Source organism: Octopus bimaculoides, chromosome 18 (genome assembly GCF_046866305.1).
Source record: "Octopus bimaculoides isolate indiv1 chromosome 18, ASM4686630v1, whole genome shotgun sequence".
NCBI lineage: Eukaryota > Metazoa > Mollusca > Cephalopoda > Octopoda > Octopodidae > Octopus > Octopus bimaculoides.
In genome coordinates this window covers 17,902,109-17,919,769 of record NC_142945.1, presented here as the reverse complement: position 1 = coordinate 17,919,769, position 17,661 = coordinate 17,902,109, and the positions used below count along the sequence as shown (strand labels likewise).

Here is a 17,661-nt window from a genome sequence, read left to right as displayed (position 1 = left end):
GAAAGAATAAACATTTATAATAAATCTATTCTATTATGCTTTAGTTAATTTCCGTAAAGTGGAAAAAGACAAATCGTCTAATCCATCTCGGATAGTATGTTAATTTAATAGGCAAAAGCATCTCTCTAGAAGTGATAAATATTAAGAGACACAACGGCACCGTCTGCACTTTAATATAATTTCACAGCTGCATAAATCGGTTGTGGTAGGACATCTTCCTCTGTAATTGATCCGTTTAGCAGTCGATCATTTTAATATAACAAGTGGACGTCAACCGGCGTATTTTCATTGTGCTTCAGTCACGTGATAATCTTCTCACCGTTGATTGGTTGTTATTTTAATTGTTGATTTAAATGGCGAACGAATAGTTGGCGGTCAATTTAACTTTGATAAATTCTCTACCTTGATATTTCAGCGTTGCTTGAGAGCCGCTTGATTTTCTTGTCAATATGAAAGGACAGTAAGTAGTTATTTTGTTTTAATTCACTTGTAAAGGAAGAGTTATTAAAAAAAAATTACTTCATATGTGCAACCCACGCCACCTTTCTGTCGCTTCTGTTTATAAAATCTATCTGACGTAGCTTGGTAATTTGTTTTAGAACTGTGTTAGAATTTTCTTTGTTATAAAATTAAATTAGTTTTTCGGTTTTAATTTTGAATTGCAGATTACGTTTGGTGAACTCTGCCATCGTTTTAAGTCAATAATCACCTTTTTCAACAACTGTCATCTAACTGTTGCTCTGTTTTATTTAAAGGTCTTACGGTTTCTATTTGAATATATTTGACGTTGTTTTATGTATTATGAAAGTTAATTTATCAACAGTAATTTACCATTTCTGTTGTCTTCTCATTCAAAATTCCAGTTTATATTTCTTTCTGAAGTTATTTAATAATTTTTCTATAATTTTTAGGAAGTTGTATTAGTTTCAATATTGGATAACTAAAGGTTTAAAGAATATATATTTCATGTGACAAAATTTTCATAATTTGAACCTTCAAACAGCTCGTGTGACTAACGGAAATTTTTTGTTATTAGAAATGTGAAAGTCAATAATTTTAGAGTGCGCTTGATTTATGTGTATATTTAAGTGTATATATATATATATATATATATATATATATATATATATATAATATATATATATATATATATATACATTCATATTCATTCTAGTGGGTGACAGTTTCAAAAAAGTTGTCCGGCCACTCAAAATAAAGAGCTCAAATTTAATCCATAATCGTTAGTACGACAAAAAAATATATCTTTCGTTTGGCTCTTCGGGATTATCATCGAGGTCCCCGATTTTACTAACAGCCAGATCATTTACTGTTTTCTCGTTAGTTATTTAAATCTATCCTAATTTCATTACTGAGTACTGCCTTGCTGATAATAGCGAAAACAATTGACAATAGCCTACTTATCCATTGTTCCTTAGATGCATGATAATTATGTTAAATAAAAGTAACCTAACCGGCATTGTGCTTTTTTTTTTCTTTCTTAAAATGACTCGACTGACTCATGTTTTCTTTTGTTTTTGTTTTAACTCTATTAACGTTGTCACTCCTCAAAATCGGGATATATCCACATCCGATCTCGTCTCGCATCCTGTGTGCGTCTTGTACAATAATAACTCTCTTTTACTCTTTTACTTGTTTCAGTCATTTGACTGCGGCCATGCGGGAGCACCGCCTTTAGTCGAGCAAATCGACCCCAGGACTTATTCTTTGTAAGCCTAGTACTTATTCTATCGATCTCTTTTGCCGAACCGTTAAGTTACGGGGACATAAACACACCAACATCGGTTGTCAAGCGATGTTGGGGGGGGGGACACAGACACACAAGCATATACACACACATACATACATATATATACGACGGGCTTCTATCAGTTTCCGTCTACCAAATTCACTCACAAGGCTTTGGTCGGCCCAAGGCTATAGTAGAAGACACTTGCCCAAGGTGCCACGCAGTGGGAATGAACCCAGAACCATGTGGTTGGTAAGCGAGCTACTTACCACAAAGCCACTCCTCAGCACGTATTTAGAAAACATTTTTGTTTCACTCCCATAAAACTTTTTTTTTTTTTTTTTTTTTTAAATTTACTTAGCAAGGTATTGTCAAAAATGAAGTGGATTTTTTTCATATTAGTATTTCCATTAATGTTCACAACAGGAAATACTGAAACCTACCTGTTTTTGTTATGTATTCTTTATATATATATATATATATATATATATATATATATATATATATATATATATATTGTGTGTGTGCGTACAATTTTAAGTCAATGTCTTTAACAGCACTGATTGATGAAAAATATAGTTTTTTATATTGTGTGTGTGTGCAGTTAAGTTTATATCTGGTCATAGTGACCAATGGTTTCACATCCATAAAGCGCCTAGCCCAATGGGCGGCTCGTCAGACTCTTTAAGCCGAAGTTATATATATTTATTGTTCCCTAAAGTGATGGTATATATTTGGCCGAAAGAATGCCTACTTTTTTAAAGTCTAGCACTTATTCTATCGGACTTTTGTCGAACCTCTGTTACGAGCACGTAAACACGCCAACACCGGTTGTCAAGCGGTGTGGGGTGGGACAAACTCACACACACACACACACACACACACACACGATGGCCTTCGGTCCAGATGGACTATATGTAATCTGAACCTTTCTCCCCCTTATTATTATTTTTTTTACGGAATCCCACGTTGGAGATTCCGATTCTGAAATTTTTTTTTCAAAAATCTCAATTTCAAAATTTCGATTCCCTCCCCCACCGGTTTTTATATAGATCCACAGGGTAAACCTAACCCTAACTCGAAATTTTGAATTTGAGATTTTTGAAATTTTTTTTTTCAGAATCGGAATCTCCATAGCCTAAAACGTGGGATTCCGTAAAAAAAAATAAATGAATAAGGAGGGGATAGGTTCAGATTACATATAGTCCGTCTCCGCCCTTGCCCAGAGTGCCTCGGAGTGGGACTGAACCCGCACCATGTGGTTAGGAAGCAAACTGCTTACAAAGAAGACAGGAAGGCCTACAGCTTCACTTATTTGCCATTTACTTGTTATGTAACTGATCCTTATCAAAGTATTTTGTTCATATATCTTTATGAATTGTTTATCTCATAACTTTAGCATAGCACACCAATCTAATAACTCAACTCCTCTCATTCACAATGCTTCATATTAAGTTAGGCTTAACTCTCATTTCATGTAGTTTTCATTCCATTCAGAGAAAGGAATTAACTACATGGACTGAAGCTCTTGTTTTAATACTAGTTCTGTTCCCAGTACTAATTACGTATCTTAGGTAACTTCCTTTAGATCAGTTATTTACTATGCTTTGTGTAAAAACTGCTTTTTTTTTTTTTTTTTTTTAAACCAGAATTAATGCTTACTGATAAGAATTTGTATTTATAATCTGCCCTTATTATCTGCACATTCAATATATGAAGTTACTTATCTCGTTTCTATATCTATTAATTCCTCTGCCAACTGTCTCTTTTGTACAAGTTTTTTGTATTGCTTTGGGATTAGTTTACTGATAAGAGATGTTAATATCATCATCATCATTATTTTGATGTCCACTTTTCCACTTGTGCATGATTCAGACGAAGTGATGAGTTTCCTCTGGTCAAATGCCCTTCCTGTTACTAACCCTCACTTATTTTACAAGCAAAGTTTACCTCTCATGCTATGTCAAGACAAGCGCGCGCACACACACACACACACACACACATTTTATGTGCTCCTTTCACTTTTCATTTACCAAATCCGCTCACAAAGCTTTGTTTAATCTGGGGCTATAGTAAAAAACACTAAGTCCAATGATACCACACACTGCAGCTGAACCCAAACCATTTCCTTATCATAAATTGTGATTGTGATGAGAAGTCTGTTATAAACAGCAAGTTTTTGAGTTGGAGTAGGAAAGTGAAAATAGGATTTATTGGGGAGGGTGTGTGAGAATTTTAAAAACTTTAAAAGAGCATAAATTTGCAAAAATTCCCCCCCCCAAAAAAAAAACAATGAGGGATTATATGGGGTGCTTAAACCAGAGTTCCATTAAGATAACATACAGGATTTGCATATAAGCATGGCAACTAATAGAGAAATACATATGTAAACATGTTTCTATGCACATATATATATATATATATATATATATATATATGAGGGATTGCTGAAAAGTTTCTGGCTTTAAGGGTATTGTGAAATGCCTGGTTAGAGGGCTTAGAAAAACTAAAGAACCACTGCAATAAATGTATCTGAGAGAGGAATATGTTGGATAAAATCATAATTAACTGATCTTCCTGTATTTTCTTTTACCCAAAGCCAGGAAATTTTCTACACTTCCTTGTATATACATGAATACATATACCCAGACACTAAGGTGTGTGTATAAAAAAAAAAATTTTAATAAAAAGCGAGAGAGAGGTGTATGTGAAGAGATAATTTAGGATAGGAGAAAATGAGGTGTAGCAGAAGAGATGAGAGGATCAAGAGAGAGAGAGAGAGACCTGTTGATGTAATAATTAGGGGACAAGGGAAGTGTAAGGCATGGATGTACACTAGTTAACAAACTATATATGATTATGTGCAGATGTAGAGATATAAAGTAGCAGATGAAAGAAGAATATGCTAAGTGAAGGTTTGGGCTAGAATTTAAAGGTAAAACAAACATTTACTGAGAGATTAGAAATGCCAAAGATGATGACACACTTGTGTCTGTGAGCGTAAGATGATCTCACAAACTGAAAATTAATCTGTAAAGTGGCCTGACAAATTGAAATGTCAGGCCACAGTTTTGGAGACACCCTGAATATTGTTACAGATATCAAGATGATGTTGGGAGTATGCCCACTTTGACTGCATACAGTGTTTTGCAAAGCTTCCACTTGTTGTTTAGCTCTAAGTCAGCCTTAATTGCTTTAGCTTTGATCAATGGCATCCTAGCCTTGACCAGCCTGTCATATTTTCAGACATAGTTTATCAATATATCTATTTTTTTTTTTTTTGATTTGAGAGATATTTGGTTGCTATTTCTACCATGTCAAATGAGCACATGGAGGCTTCTCTCTCTTGTTTAGAAGCAAAGCAGTAGATGAGGCAAGAAGTACAGTTAAAGTAGATAATGTGGCAACAAGATTTGAGACGGAAGTATTTGAAGGTTCCATGCTGAATGTGGTTGAGGATGAGAGTTCTGAACCAAAAAGTCCTATTGATTTTCAGTTTTTTTGGAAGGAAAGATGAGACAGTTCAGGAGAGATCAAGATAATTTTAGGGTTAGAGAATAAAAATGGATTTTGTGAAAGAAAGTGCAGTGTTATAGAACGGAGTTCATAGGTGTGTGGTAGGAGCATAGCACAAAATACCAAAGTGAGGAAGGTGCTGACAGTGAAGCCCCTGAATGGCATGGCGTGTGTGTAGAACTCCAGGCTCAGTTTCGCTTCTTTTATTCAACCTATAAGGCACATGGCTCGTTGATTCGAGCATTGTTTTTATGCTTGCTTTTTCCATACTGTGACCAGATTTACTTGTGTTTAACTAAAGTTCTTATTCCCCTAGTCTTTCACAGAATGGACCACTCCTCAACATCTGGATACAGTTTTCACCTACTAAATTCATTCACAATGTATTGGTCTACCCGTGCATGGTGTCATGCAGTGGGAATGAACCTGAAACTACACAGTTACAAAGTAAACTTGTTAATTATGCAGCACCTGTATGTAGATATCTGTGTGTTATATTTTTAAAAAAAAAAAACAAAGAAAACTTGTTTCACACTTGCTCACAGCAAAAACTAGTTAGGTGTCAATTTGAAAAGAGAGCGTGTTTTGGTATAAATAATGTTTTTTTTCCTAAAACTTGGGATTTTAATTTGGGATTGAAATGAAATGACAGACATGGTAGTTGTGAACATTTTAGTTAATTTCAAAACTTATGTTTGACCAAAATTCAGTAAACCATGATTTTGATTATGTTATAATAAATATTTCTTTGCTTTATGACTGCTAAGAAAAGTGACAGATTATTGATTTTTTATGCAGGTATATTATTAAATCTGACTTGCTCACGTCTGAAAGCTGGAGTTTCTTGTGAATTTTTAATATACATTGTCTGCAACATACTCTGATATCTAATCTTTGACAGCATGATTGAAATTTATATTTATTTGCATGAGTTATATATATTTTTTATTTGTATGTTGTTATATATATATATATATATATATATATATATATATATATATATATATAATATTTTATGATAGAAATATAGGAGTTTACAAAATGCATTTAGTTGGTAGATTCAATGCAAATAGTTGAGCATTTCACATGGTGCTCAGTTTGGATCCTGAAGTTTTCAAATGTAAAACTGTTTCAAAGTCGATCTATGACTTGGGCCCTGTACCGGCATTGTGTAAAAGCACTCATGCAAGTGACATGCTAAAAGCACCCAACACACTGTAAAGTGGCTGCCATTAATTAGAAAGGACATCTAATCATAGATACGAAGCCAAATCATACTGGAACCTGGTGCAACTCTCCTGTTTCCCAGCTCTGAAACTGTCCAGCCCATGCCAGCATGGTAAATGGATGTTAAAGGATGATGATGATGATATAATGATAAACTATCAGTATCATGCATGTTTCTACTACCTCTCATTCTATGCTTAAATGGTCTGTCATCATCATCATCGTTTAACGTCCGCTTTCCATGCTAGCATGGGTTGGACGATTTGACTGAGGACTGGTGAAACCGGATGGCAACACCAGGCTCCAATCTAATTTGGCAGAGTTTCTACAGCTGGATGCCCTTCCTAACGCCAACCACTCAGAGAGTGTAGTGGGTGCTTTTACATGTCACCCGCACGAAAACGGCCACGCTCGAAATGGTGTCTTTTATGTGCCACCCGCACAAGCCAGTCCAGGGGCACTGGCAACGATCTCACTCGAAAATCCTACGGGAGCCAGTCAGGCGGTACTGGCAACGGCCACGCTCAAAATGGTGCATCTCATGTGCCACCCGCACAGGAGCCAGTCCAGGGGCACTGGCAACGATCTTACTTGGCTTGCCGTGTCTTCTCACGCACAGCACGTTTCCAAAGGTCTCGGTCAGTAGTCATCGCCTCTGTGAGGCCCAATGTACGAAGGTCTTGCCTCACCACCTCAGCCCAGGTCTTCCTGGGCCTACCTCTTCCACGGGTTCCCTCAACTGTTAGGGTGTGACACTTTTTCACGCAGCTATCCTCATCCATTCTCACCACATGTCCATACCAGCGCAATCGTCTCTCTTGCACACCACAACTGATGCTTCTAATGTTCAGCTTTGTGTTTCAGTCATTGGACTGCAGTCATGCTGGAGCACTGCCTTGGAGGGTTTAGTCAAATAAATTGATCCCAGTACTTATTTAAGTCTGGTACTTGTTCTATTTGTCTATTTTGCTGTATTGCTCTATTTTGCCGGGGATGTAAACAAACCAACATTGTGAAGCAGTGGTGGGAGACAAACACAGATGCATGTGTGTGAGATATTATATATATATATATATATTTATATACTTGTTTCAGTCATTGAACTGAGGCCATGCTGTGGCACTGCCTAGAATTTTTAGTGGAATGTATTGACCCTAGTATTTAATTTTTAAAACCTGGCACTTATTCTATCAGTCTCTTTTGCCAAACTGCTGCTTTAAGTTACAGGGATGTAAACATACCACCACCAGTTGTCAAGTGGGATAAGCACAGACATACGCATAGATATATATGCATATTCTTACCACACAGCTTCTTAAACATAAGCCATGTCTACCCCTTGCCATGCCTGTGCTGTTTAATTAAGAGAAAGGAAAAAAAAAAAAATCTTGATGTTTATGCAGATAATTTCGGTTGTAATTTAAACTTCTTTTGAAATGGTGACTTAGACTTGGTGCTGGAATAGTTTTGGACATTAAGCAGGATCAGTGATTGGTGAATGGAACTTGTGGAAGAGGGGGAACCAGGAAAACCTGGAATGAAGTACTGAAGGCCAATCCCAAGACACTAAGCTTCACAAAGGAGATAATGAAGGAATGAGTACAGTAGAACATATTACTTTGATTCAGAACCTCTTGTATTGAAGTGTTAACGTTTTATTATAAGCCTGTCCTTATTTTGTGTAAGAACTCTTTACATTCCAAACATCTGCTTAATGATGTGAAAGTTAATTCTACTAAATCTCTTCAAATTCCTTGTGAAACATGGATAGACTATTTCATCAGAAATACGGTCATGAAAAGCTTCATTGTTTAACATGCAGGATGTTCATAAACCTAAGCTGACACACTTCAGTTTTGAAGTTAGATTCATGTCACTTAATGGTCATGCCTCAAACATTAAGGACTATTCAGATGGTTAAGTATGCTAGTTAATATGGAATTTCAGTTGAAGTTGTAAGCATTTTAGAAGTTTCAAAATAAGGTGGATTTTAGAACAAAAGGTTGCTTATGATATTTGGTGCAAGGCTGAGGTGCAAGTGTGGCTGTGTGATATTTGCTTCTTACCCACCTGACTCTGGGTTCAATCCCACTGTGTGACATCTCAAGCAAGTGTCTTCTGCTATAGCCCTGAGCTAAGCAAAGCTTTGTGAGTAAATAGATAGATGGCAACTGGAAGAAACCCATTTTTTGTGTGTGTGCCTTTGCGTTTGTTGTCCTCCACTACTGCTTGACTACTGGTGTTGGTTTGTTTATGTCTCTGTGACTTAGCAGTTTGGCAAAAGAAACTGATAGAATAAGTACCGGGGCTGATTGTTTGGACTAAAAGGGTGAAATGAAGGAAAAACCTTTCAAGGCAGTACTCCAGCATGGCCACATTCCGGTGATTGAAAGAAGTAAAAGACACACACACACACTTGTAATTCAAATAGTTGTTTTGCAGATAGCAAATCATTAAAGAGACAGTTGAAGATATGACAATTCCTTTGGGATAGTGGAGTTAATTAGAGACCTCATTAATACATGCAAATATTGTGAAGCTGGGAAGGTGTGTATATTTGAGTGATTAGTTCCGAGTGTTACTGGTCAAAAGGGAGTTGGGCTATGTGACACATTGTTGTTGAGTGATTGGTTGAAATCCTGTTGCAAAACTGTATTATGTTCTGGTGTAATAGATATTCCTTTGTCTTACTTTGGTGTCTCTCTCATTCTCCCCCACCTTACCTACTCAACTGCAAGTTAGTTGTAATTTTTTTAATTTTGTTATAATGACTCACTATGAGAAGTGAGTGTTACAAAAGAACAGTAGCTAGTGTAAGGATGGGTGGTAAAAGTTCAGAAAGCTATTACCTCTTGGAAACAAAGGGCTTCTCTCTTCAAATAAAGTTAGATTATATGAAGTGCAGTAGTGCATGATAGTGAGATATGGGCTCTAAATGTGAAGGATATACTGAAAGGATAAAAAAAAAAACTGAACTTTAGAGATATCAGCTGTTGTGTGGGTAGGGGAAAAGATTGCACTATAATGGACATATGATGTGTATAAAAAATAATGGTTGAGTGAAAAATAGATCAAAGAAGACAAAATGTGGTACAGCCTGATCCCTGCTTCCAGGATGCTGGTTCTCAACAAAGATGAAGAATGGCCACTAGTAGAAATGTTATATTGAAAGGAACCCAATTAACTTAATCCTGTATATAAAACTTAATTATTATAATTTAATGTCCACTTTTCCATGCTTGCATGGGTTAGATGGGATTTGTTGAGGCAAGTTTTTCTATGGCCAAGTGCCCTTCCTGTCACCAACCTGTATCTGTTTCCAAGCAAAGTAATATTTCCCCATAGCCCAAACATTTATCACAGAAGACTGGAAATGAACAATAGTACTTGTAAGATGGTGATGCTTATTTATGACTGTCACATGATATCAAGATAAGGGTGTACACACACATACACATGCACATACATAACAGGCTTCTTTCAGTTCCCATTTACCAAATTCACTCACAAGGCTTTGGTCAGTCCGAGTCTATAGTAGAAGTGTAGAAGATACTTGTCCAAGGTGCTGTGCAGTAGAACTGAACCTGTGATCATATGATTGGGAAGCAAGTTTCTTAAACTGCCATGCCTGCACTTGTATATAAAAATGAGGCTAAAGATGATGCTTGCTCTTTGTACAAATATTTGCTTCAAAACCACGTACCCTTTTCATTCATATTATCTTAAAAAAGAATGATAGTTAAATTGTGTGCAAAGCAAACAGTCCAGTATCATCTCTTTAGCATTGAAACTGGCCATATCTGGCCAAAATATTTTGCCTGTTTTATGTTCAAACCAGCCAGATTTAGCCTTTAATACAATACAATCATTGTCATTGCCATCATTGTTTAATGTCCGCTCTCTATGCTGGTATGGGTTGGATGGTTTGACATGGACCTGGCGAGCAGGGAGCTGTTTGCACTCCAGCTGTCTGTTGTGGCATGGTTTCTATGGCTGGATGCCCTTCCTAATGCCAACCACTTAACAGAATGTGCTGGGTACTATTTATGTGGCACTGGCTTCTGAAGGACACACTGTCATTCTAAAAATAAACTGCCACATCATCAAAATCTTGAAGTTAAATGATGTTGGCACTCCGTCGTTTACGACGTCAAGGGTTCCAGTTGATCCAATCAATGGAACAGCCTACTTGTGAAATTAACGTGCAAGTGGCTGAGCACTTCACAGACACATGTACCCTTAATGTAGTTCTCAGGGATGTTCAGCGTGACACAATGTGACAAGGCTGACCCTTTGAATTACAGGCACAACAGAAACAGGAAGTAAGAGTGAGAGAAAGTTGTGGTGAAAGAGTACAGCAGGGTTCGCCACCATCCCCTGCTGGAACCTCATGGAGATTTAGGTGTTTTTGCTCAATAAACACTCACAACGCCCGGTCTGGGAATTGAAACCGCGAGTCCGCTGCCCTAACCAATGGGCCATTGCGCCTCCATGCGAAGTTACATGATAAAGCATAATTAATTCAAAACATCATCATCATAGGTCTGTTTTCCATGCTGGCATGGGTGAATAAATAAGCATTACATTTAACACAATAATCTGAATGGTAAAGGGTAAACGTTAGCAGTTATATTGGGGTGATAAAGATAATTTGAATTCTTCATATGAATGCCTTACTAGTTAATGTATTTTTTTCTTTTTCAGGAGGGGGAAAACCCCAAGGAAGAAATTTGCATTTACTGGAACATCTGTTACAGAACCTGTGGAGGTAAAGTTTTAATGAATTTCTTTCATTTTCTTTTCTTATTCTGTATAATATTATGTTGTGGTGATGACGGTACTTGTTGTTTAGCTTGGATTCACATACTGTTTGTTTAACCCTTTAGCATTTAAACCAACTGTATCTAACCCAAACATTAAGCCTGTTTTATGTTAGTAATCTCTGCTGGTTTAAGGAAGACAGGCAATATTCTTAGGCCTGGTGTTCAGTTTTAATGTTTGCAAGTCTGAGTTTGTCAAAGTAAATGTATGAAGAGAGGAGGTGGCAGAGGATTGGGGTCTTGGGTAAGAGGTCTTGGTGAGATGGTAAATTAAGTAGATTTTGTTCATCATTTTTTAACATCTACTTTTTCATGCTTGCATGGGTTGGATGAAATTTGTTCAGGCAGATTTTTTCTATGGCTGGATGCCAGCATGGAAAGTGGACATTAAACGATGATGATGATAATATGTACAGACTTTTAGTTTCCATCTACCAAATCCACCCGCAAGGCTTTGGTCAACTTAGATCTATAATAGAAGACACTAGCCCATGGTGTCACTCAGTGGGACTGAACTTGAGATCATGTGGTTGTGTAGCAGACTTATCACACAGTCATGCATTGAACACAAGTGACTATCATCCACTTTCATATTTAATTTCCTGTTAATTCTATCATGGAAAAACAAGACAGCATTTCTTTCCAGATAACTGACAATTTAATGGCTTACAAGTGGATCCCACTTGTAAATCATTTAAAGTCGTTTATTTTGTTTTATTTATCCTGGTATTTGTTTTATATTCCTGTTTCTGTTTTATTCTTTTAAAACATTATTTCATTATGTTAAATATTTTGATTGTTTTTGTTTTTTTTTAATACTTAATATTGTTGGAAGGGTAATATTTGAATTTTATTAAGTTAAGGATTTCATTTAATTCTTGGAATTTGTTTCATATTTAAGTTGTTGAAAGCTTAACACTTGAACTTATTTCATTCATCATCATCATTATCATCGTTGTTGTTTTAATGTTTACTCTTCCATACTTGCATGGGTCGGATGGAGTATATTGTAATTTGGTACGGCTGGATGCCCTTCCTGTCACCGTTCCTTACGTTTCCAAGCAAGGTAATATTTCTCCATGGTCAGGCATATTTTTGCAGAATATTGGAAATGAATGACCTTCATTTACAATCATGCAATGCCATGACAAGGAGACACAAACATACACACACATGATGGACATTTTTTTTTTCAGTTTCCATCTACAAAATCTACTCGCAAGGCTTTGATTGGCACAGGTCTAGCAATGAAGATACTTGCTGAAGGTGCTGTGCAGTGAGTGTGAACTTGAAACCGTGTGGCTTGGAAGCATACTTTTTGATCACATGGTCATGCCTACTGTTAAATATTTTGTTTACAGTTTTGTTTTTGTAATTGTCTTGTTTCAACAAGATGGTACCTATTGATATTGTAACACATTTAGGATTACCTGCATGAACAATTACCTTGTTAATCCACAAATAAAGAATATTTATCCACTTATGCAGTGTTGAGCACTCATTCTCACAGTTCAATAGTAGTATATATATATCTATACTATATATAAAACAGAGTTTGGATGTGTGTGCGTATGTTCTTTATGCATTTGAAAACTGAGTTGCAACTTTTGACATATGGGGTATCAAAAGATTCAGTAATCTTTCGGCTACCAAATAAACTTTGCTTTCATTTACATATTTTCTATGTATCTCAACAACCAGCTTTAGTTATTTGAAAGACACTGCTCTACAATGACCAGGTTTCATTAGAAAGTAAAAATAGTTTCACACTTTCAATTTGAACCAAAATTACAAAGTGTTGCATTATGAGAATGACGATGTGTGAACAATGAAAGTAATGTTTCCCTGAATAACTCACTTTGGCGCGTGCACACACACACGCACACACACACGCACGCACACACACACGCACACGCACACACGCACACTCACTCACTCACTCACTCACTCACTCACTCACTCACTCACTCACTCACTCACTCACTCACTCACTCTCTCCCCCTCTCTCTCTCTCTCCCTCTCTCTCTCTCTCCCTCTCTCTCTCTCTCTCCCTCTCTCTCTCTCTCTCCCTCTCTCTCTGTTAAACTTCTGTATGAATTATGTCCTTTCTTGCTGTGTGTACACACAAAATTACAGCTCAGATCCAATAGAAATGACCTTTTTCTATTCTGTAATTTGTGTTTGTGATGAGGGTATTTAAAAACCTGTTCTTCAATATAAACTTAAAAGTTTTCCCAGAAATCCTATCATTTACCTATTGTTTCTAGCATATCCAAGGTGACATTTGCGCCCCCACCCCTTTTTTCCTAAATTTCTTCCGATTCCTATGTTTTTGATACAGGAGATTAAGATCACACTGTGATACATGTGATTTTATGAGGGGCTAAAAAATAAATAGCCTAATTGAAATTTATATAAATATCTCAATGTAAACATGTTGATAAATTTTGTAAATGTTAAATATTTCTACAGGTTTACTGTCGTATCAAACCAGCAGATGACTCCAATAATGTATGTCTGAAAAGTGTAGGTGATAATCAAGTACAATTGATGATAGCTGCTGATGTAAGTGAAACCACAGAATTTCTTTTTTTCTCTTAACAGAAATTATTAAATAGTGTAAATTTCAGTACAGGTGTTTTTGTATCTATTTCAAAAAATTTTCTCAAGTTAAAAATGTATGAAGATGCTTTTGTATCATCATCATTGTCATTTGCTACCACCACGACCTCCAGTTTTCCATGCTTCTATGGGCCAGATGGAATTTGTTGAGGAGGATTTTCTAGGGCCAGATGCCCTTCCTGTTGCTAACACTCACCTTTCTGCGAGTAAGGTAATATTTCCCTGTGACCAGGTATGTTTTCATTAGAGATTAGAAATGAAGTCCACTGCTTGCATGATCGTGACTCTTACAGCTTTTGCACAAAGTCAAGGCAAGGAAATATTACCCCTCTCACACACAACTGGTTTCTTTCACTTTCTCCTTACCAAATACACTTATGAAGCTTTGGTTGGCCTGGGGCCATAATAGAAAACACTTGCCAGATCTAGTCTATTGCTTTCACAGTTTTTGAAATTTTAAAATTAAGTGAAAATTTTCAAATTTGGTATATTGATGTACTGTTTTCCATGCTGAATCTGATTTTGTTATTTACTTGTTTCAAAAAAATTTTTACATAGGTTTAGCATTTAAAATTTTTTATCCAATCAGAAAATATGATTTGGAAGCTGTGGGCATGCCTAGCACAACTCCCACGACTTTCAGAAACATTTTTTCACACTTCAGATTTGTGAAGCATGGAACAAATTACCTGCATCAGTTGCTAGTTGCCGAGACATTGCATCCTTTAAAACCTCCATTCTTCCTGAAATTTGCCAACACTACACCCGATATACCCCACTCCATACACATGCACACCATGACTTCTACACTGTTCACTTTCCTGACTTTTGTACATGCACCTTTGATGAGTTGTAGTGCACCTGAGAACTATACACAATAATTTCATTATTATTATTATATTTTGCATGTGATAGCTGTCTATTACAGCTATATGGCCACAAACTTTTAATGAAAGCAAAGCAATTATGATGATGGAAGTTATAAGAAGTTTAAGTTTTATTGAATAAAATCATGTGAAATGTTGGAACAGGCATGTAAACAATATAAAAATGAAGAATCCTCAGCGAGTTTTTCGTAAAAATTACAAAAAAAAAGTAGGTTAAATTACAAAAAAACAAACTATAGATCAGTTCATGAAAACAATGGATGCATTTTTTTGAAGAGAAAATTCAAAAATGCTAGTTTGAGACACACTCTTGAAGTTTCTCCTCAAACAAATTACAATTTTTGTATCTCCAGCTCCACACAAGCTTGCAGAGATATCAATTATCCAAGTCATCTCAAATAACTGTACCAATTGTTATTATTCTTTCAAGAGACTAAAATAAATAGATCTCATGAGTACACCTTCTTAAAGTTTTATTTCTCTGTCTTGGGTCAATTCATTTGATTCTTCTCTTGTTTCCATCAGAGGTATTGTATCTTTGCCTGTTAGACGACTCCTATTAATTCTTTGATATTTCAATTCAACATATTCCATATGGTGTGAATTTGAATCTGATATCCTATTGGTGATTTTACCTTAAATTAACAAAGAGCAACTGATGTAAAGTTTCAACCAAACTGATGAATGAGGGGGTGCTGAAAAGTTCTTGGCTTTAAAGGTATTGTGAAGGGCCTGGTTGGAGACCCAACCTTCTAAGTTCTTTTACATGGCTTAGGAAAACTGAAGGACCATTGCAATAGGTGTGTGAATCTGAAAGGGGAATATGTTGGATAAAATCATGATTAACTGATTCTCTTGTATTTTCTTTTACTCAAAGCCAGGAATTTTTCAGCATCCCCTCATAGTTTAATCTATGTTTCTACCTTTTACTAGACTGCAGCCATGGTAGGTCACTACCTTAAAGAAATTTTAGTCAAATGAATCGACCCCAGTACTTATTTTTTTATTAAGGCTGGTACTTATTCTATCAGTTCTTTTGTTGAACTGCTAAGTTATGGCAATTAAACACACCAATACTGGTTGTCAAGTGATTGTGGGGGACAGACACATACAGAAATGGATATATATAGATATATATATATACACGCACACGGTGAGCTTCTTTCAGTTTCTTTCTACCAAATCTACTCGAGGCTTTGGTCAGCCCAAGGCTACAGTAGCAGACACTTGCCCAAGGAGCCATGCAATGAGACTGAACCTGGAACCATATGGTTGAGAAGCAAACTTGTTACCATACACTGATGCCTATGCCATATCTATTTGGATGTCTCTGTGACATCTTATTTTCTTTAAGTTTGGTATTAATTTTGTGTGTGTGTGTGTGTGTGTGTTAAGCAATAAGAACACTTAAAACCTTTTTATAAAACTTTGCTAAATTCATTTTCCAAAGCTTAGTGGGCAGAGTGATTTACAAAACCTGGCACATGTGTACATTGTTGCTTAGTCATTTTTCTCATTCAACATAAGAAATCTGAAAGACAGCGTAGTGCTGATTAACAATCTGACTAACTGAGTTATGTACAGCATCGTGTCTTTTCAATATCTGTAGTGAAACCATGCGATCAAGAGTCCAGTACATTCTTAATAATGAGTTTTCTAGATTTATTTATGTTTATAATGTTTGATAAATAGTTGAAATGACTGATGTCTGAGAATATGTATAACAATTGTTTTGACTGTTTTTGCATTAATCATTGCTAAAGAAGTGTTATTTTGTTTATAATTTATGAAAATTTTGATTATTAAAAAATGCTTTGTACTTTTGTTTTTTAGGGATCCCGAAATGCACAACCAAGAGAAGTAAATATTCCTTTGTTATTTTCGCAATTTAGTTTACAAGAAGTGAGATGTTTATTATGAATTATCTGATAAAGAAAACTAACAAGTAACACTAAGTCATAGATACAAGACATTAAAGCTACAGATGAAAACTAACTGCAATGATCTCACCTGCCTGGGAGAGACTGCAAAGACTAAGCATTGATCTCTTTATTTTCTTTGGACTAAAGAATAAGAAAAATATGAAATGCACCCGTGTACTTGTATATGCATGCGCATACATCGATTTACAAGTACAAAAATGAAGCAAAGGCAACTGAATTCCTTAGTGCAACCATAGGGATGATATTTGTATACAGAAAAAAAAAACAATTTTGAATTTTAAATAGTTTTCCCTTAATCGTGCTTAATCATTTAGTTAAGAATTGTCCCCCTTACATTCCTTCCTAAAATCCCTGGCCTGGGTGTATTATTACAGTAATGTCTCGATATATGAGTTAATTTATTCCCGGAGACCCCTCATAAAGTGAAAACTCTCGTAAGACAGCAATACTTTCTTACAGTAGCAATGCTATAAATCGTGATTCGTTCCCAGAAAAATATTTTACCTGTAAAATTTGTAATACTTGTAAATAAATAGCAATAAAACAACAGTAGAATGCAAAGAAGATTTTATGCAAAGTAAAAAGAATGTCAAGATCATTAGACTTGCACACACCATCACTTGTTAATGCGATTGCTGATTCATAAGCACTCGTAGACGGACTTGTAGACTTCTTTTTAAAACACAAGCCTAGCGTTGTTTGCTTAGAAGCAGTTTTTCACTCTATAAATTTCTTGGTAACATACAGAGAAATATTTGTTATGGTAAAAGAAATTTTTGCACTTTGTTCAAAATTTTGGATTTTACACTTGAAAAATAAAATTCATAAACCCGGGGTCTCATAAAGCAATTCCTTGTAAAGTGAGGTATTACTGTACTAAAATTATCACAAGTCTGGTG

The 17,661-nt window shown here is 35.8% G+C and overlaps 1 protein-coding gene across 3 annotated transcripts in view; it reads left to right on the top strand.

Moving 5' to 3' along the window:
• Positions 1-317: 317 nt before the first annotated feature.
• Positions 318-17,661, top strand: part of LOC106875469 (kinesin-like protein KIF23) — a 60,755-nt gene continuing 43,411 nt past the window's right edge. For all 3 annotated transcript variants that reach the window (XM_014923626.3, XM_014923627.3, XM_014923625.3), the window contains exons 1-4: positions 318-460; positions 11,195-11,258; positions 13,783-13,875; positions 16,653-16,679. In XM_014923626.3, the coding sequence (XP_014779112.1) occupies positions 450-460; positions 11,195-11,258; positions 13,783-13,875; positions 16,653-16,679 (195 nt within the window). In that variant the 5' untranslated portion in view covers positions 318-449. The remainder of the gene's footprint in view (positions 461-11,194; positions 11,259-13,782; positions 13,876-16,652; positions 16,680-17,661) is intronic.